This window comes from Apaloderma vittatum, unplaced genomic scaffold (genome assembly GCF_000703405.1).
Source record: "Apaloderma vittatum isolate BGI_N311 unplaced genomic scaffold, ASM70340v1 scaffold26113, whole genome shotgun sequence".
Taxonomy (NCBI): Eukaryota; Metazoa; Chordata; class Aves; order Trogoniformes; family Trogonidae; genus Apaloderma; species Apaloderma vittatum.
This window is the reverse complement of record NW_009709029.1, coordinates 3,678-4,076: the sequence shown is the minus strand read 5'-3', so window position 1 is coordinate 4,076 and position 399 is coordinate 3,678. Positions and strand designations below refer to the sequence as shown.

The following is a 399-nucleotide window of genomic DNA, read 5'->3' as shown; positions in this document are numbered from 1 at the left end:
AGGCACTGCACCCGCCTGCAGCCTGCCGGCTCCGTCTCCTCCACCCCCATCAGCACTCCCTGCAGCTCCGTGCCCTCCTCCCCCAGCTTCAGCCCCACCGAGCAGAAGACCCTGGATGGCCAACATCTACCAGCAGATGAACCCTGAGGCACTGAACCTCACCCCTGAGGATGCTGGTGAAGCCCTCATTGGGTCCCGCCAGGTGTCCCAGCAGCTGCAAGGCTTCGAGAGCTTCAGGGCCCACCACCACCATCATCACCACCATCACCAACACCACCACCAGTACCCCGCGGTCACTCACGAAGACCTGGCCGGCAGCGGGCACCCTCACCATCACCACCATCATCACCACCAGGCCTCTCCCCCCCCCTCCACCTCCTCCAGCTCCTCCCAGCAGCT

General features: G+C 65.2%; 1 protein-coding gene across 1 annotated transcript in view; it reads left to right on the top strand.

Annotated features, from left to right (window-relative positions):
• Positions 1–6: 6 nt before the first annotated feature.
• LOC104271937 (transcription factor MafB-like) overlaps positions 7–399 on the top strand; it is a gene marked incomplete at its 5' end in the record, with an annotated part of 2,025 nt that continues 1,632 nt past the window's right edge. Inside the window, 2 exon segments of the mRNA XM_009866779.1 lie at positions 7–110; positions 112–399. The exon segment at positions 112–399 is cut by the window's right edge and continues 23 nt beyond it. Of these exon segments, the coding sequence (XP_009865081.1) occupies positions 7–110; positions 112–399 (392 nt within the window).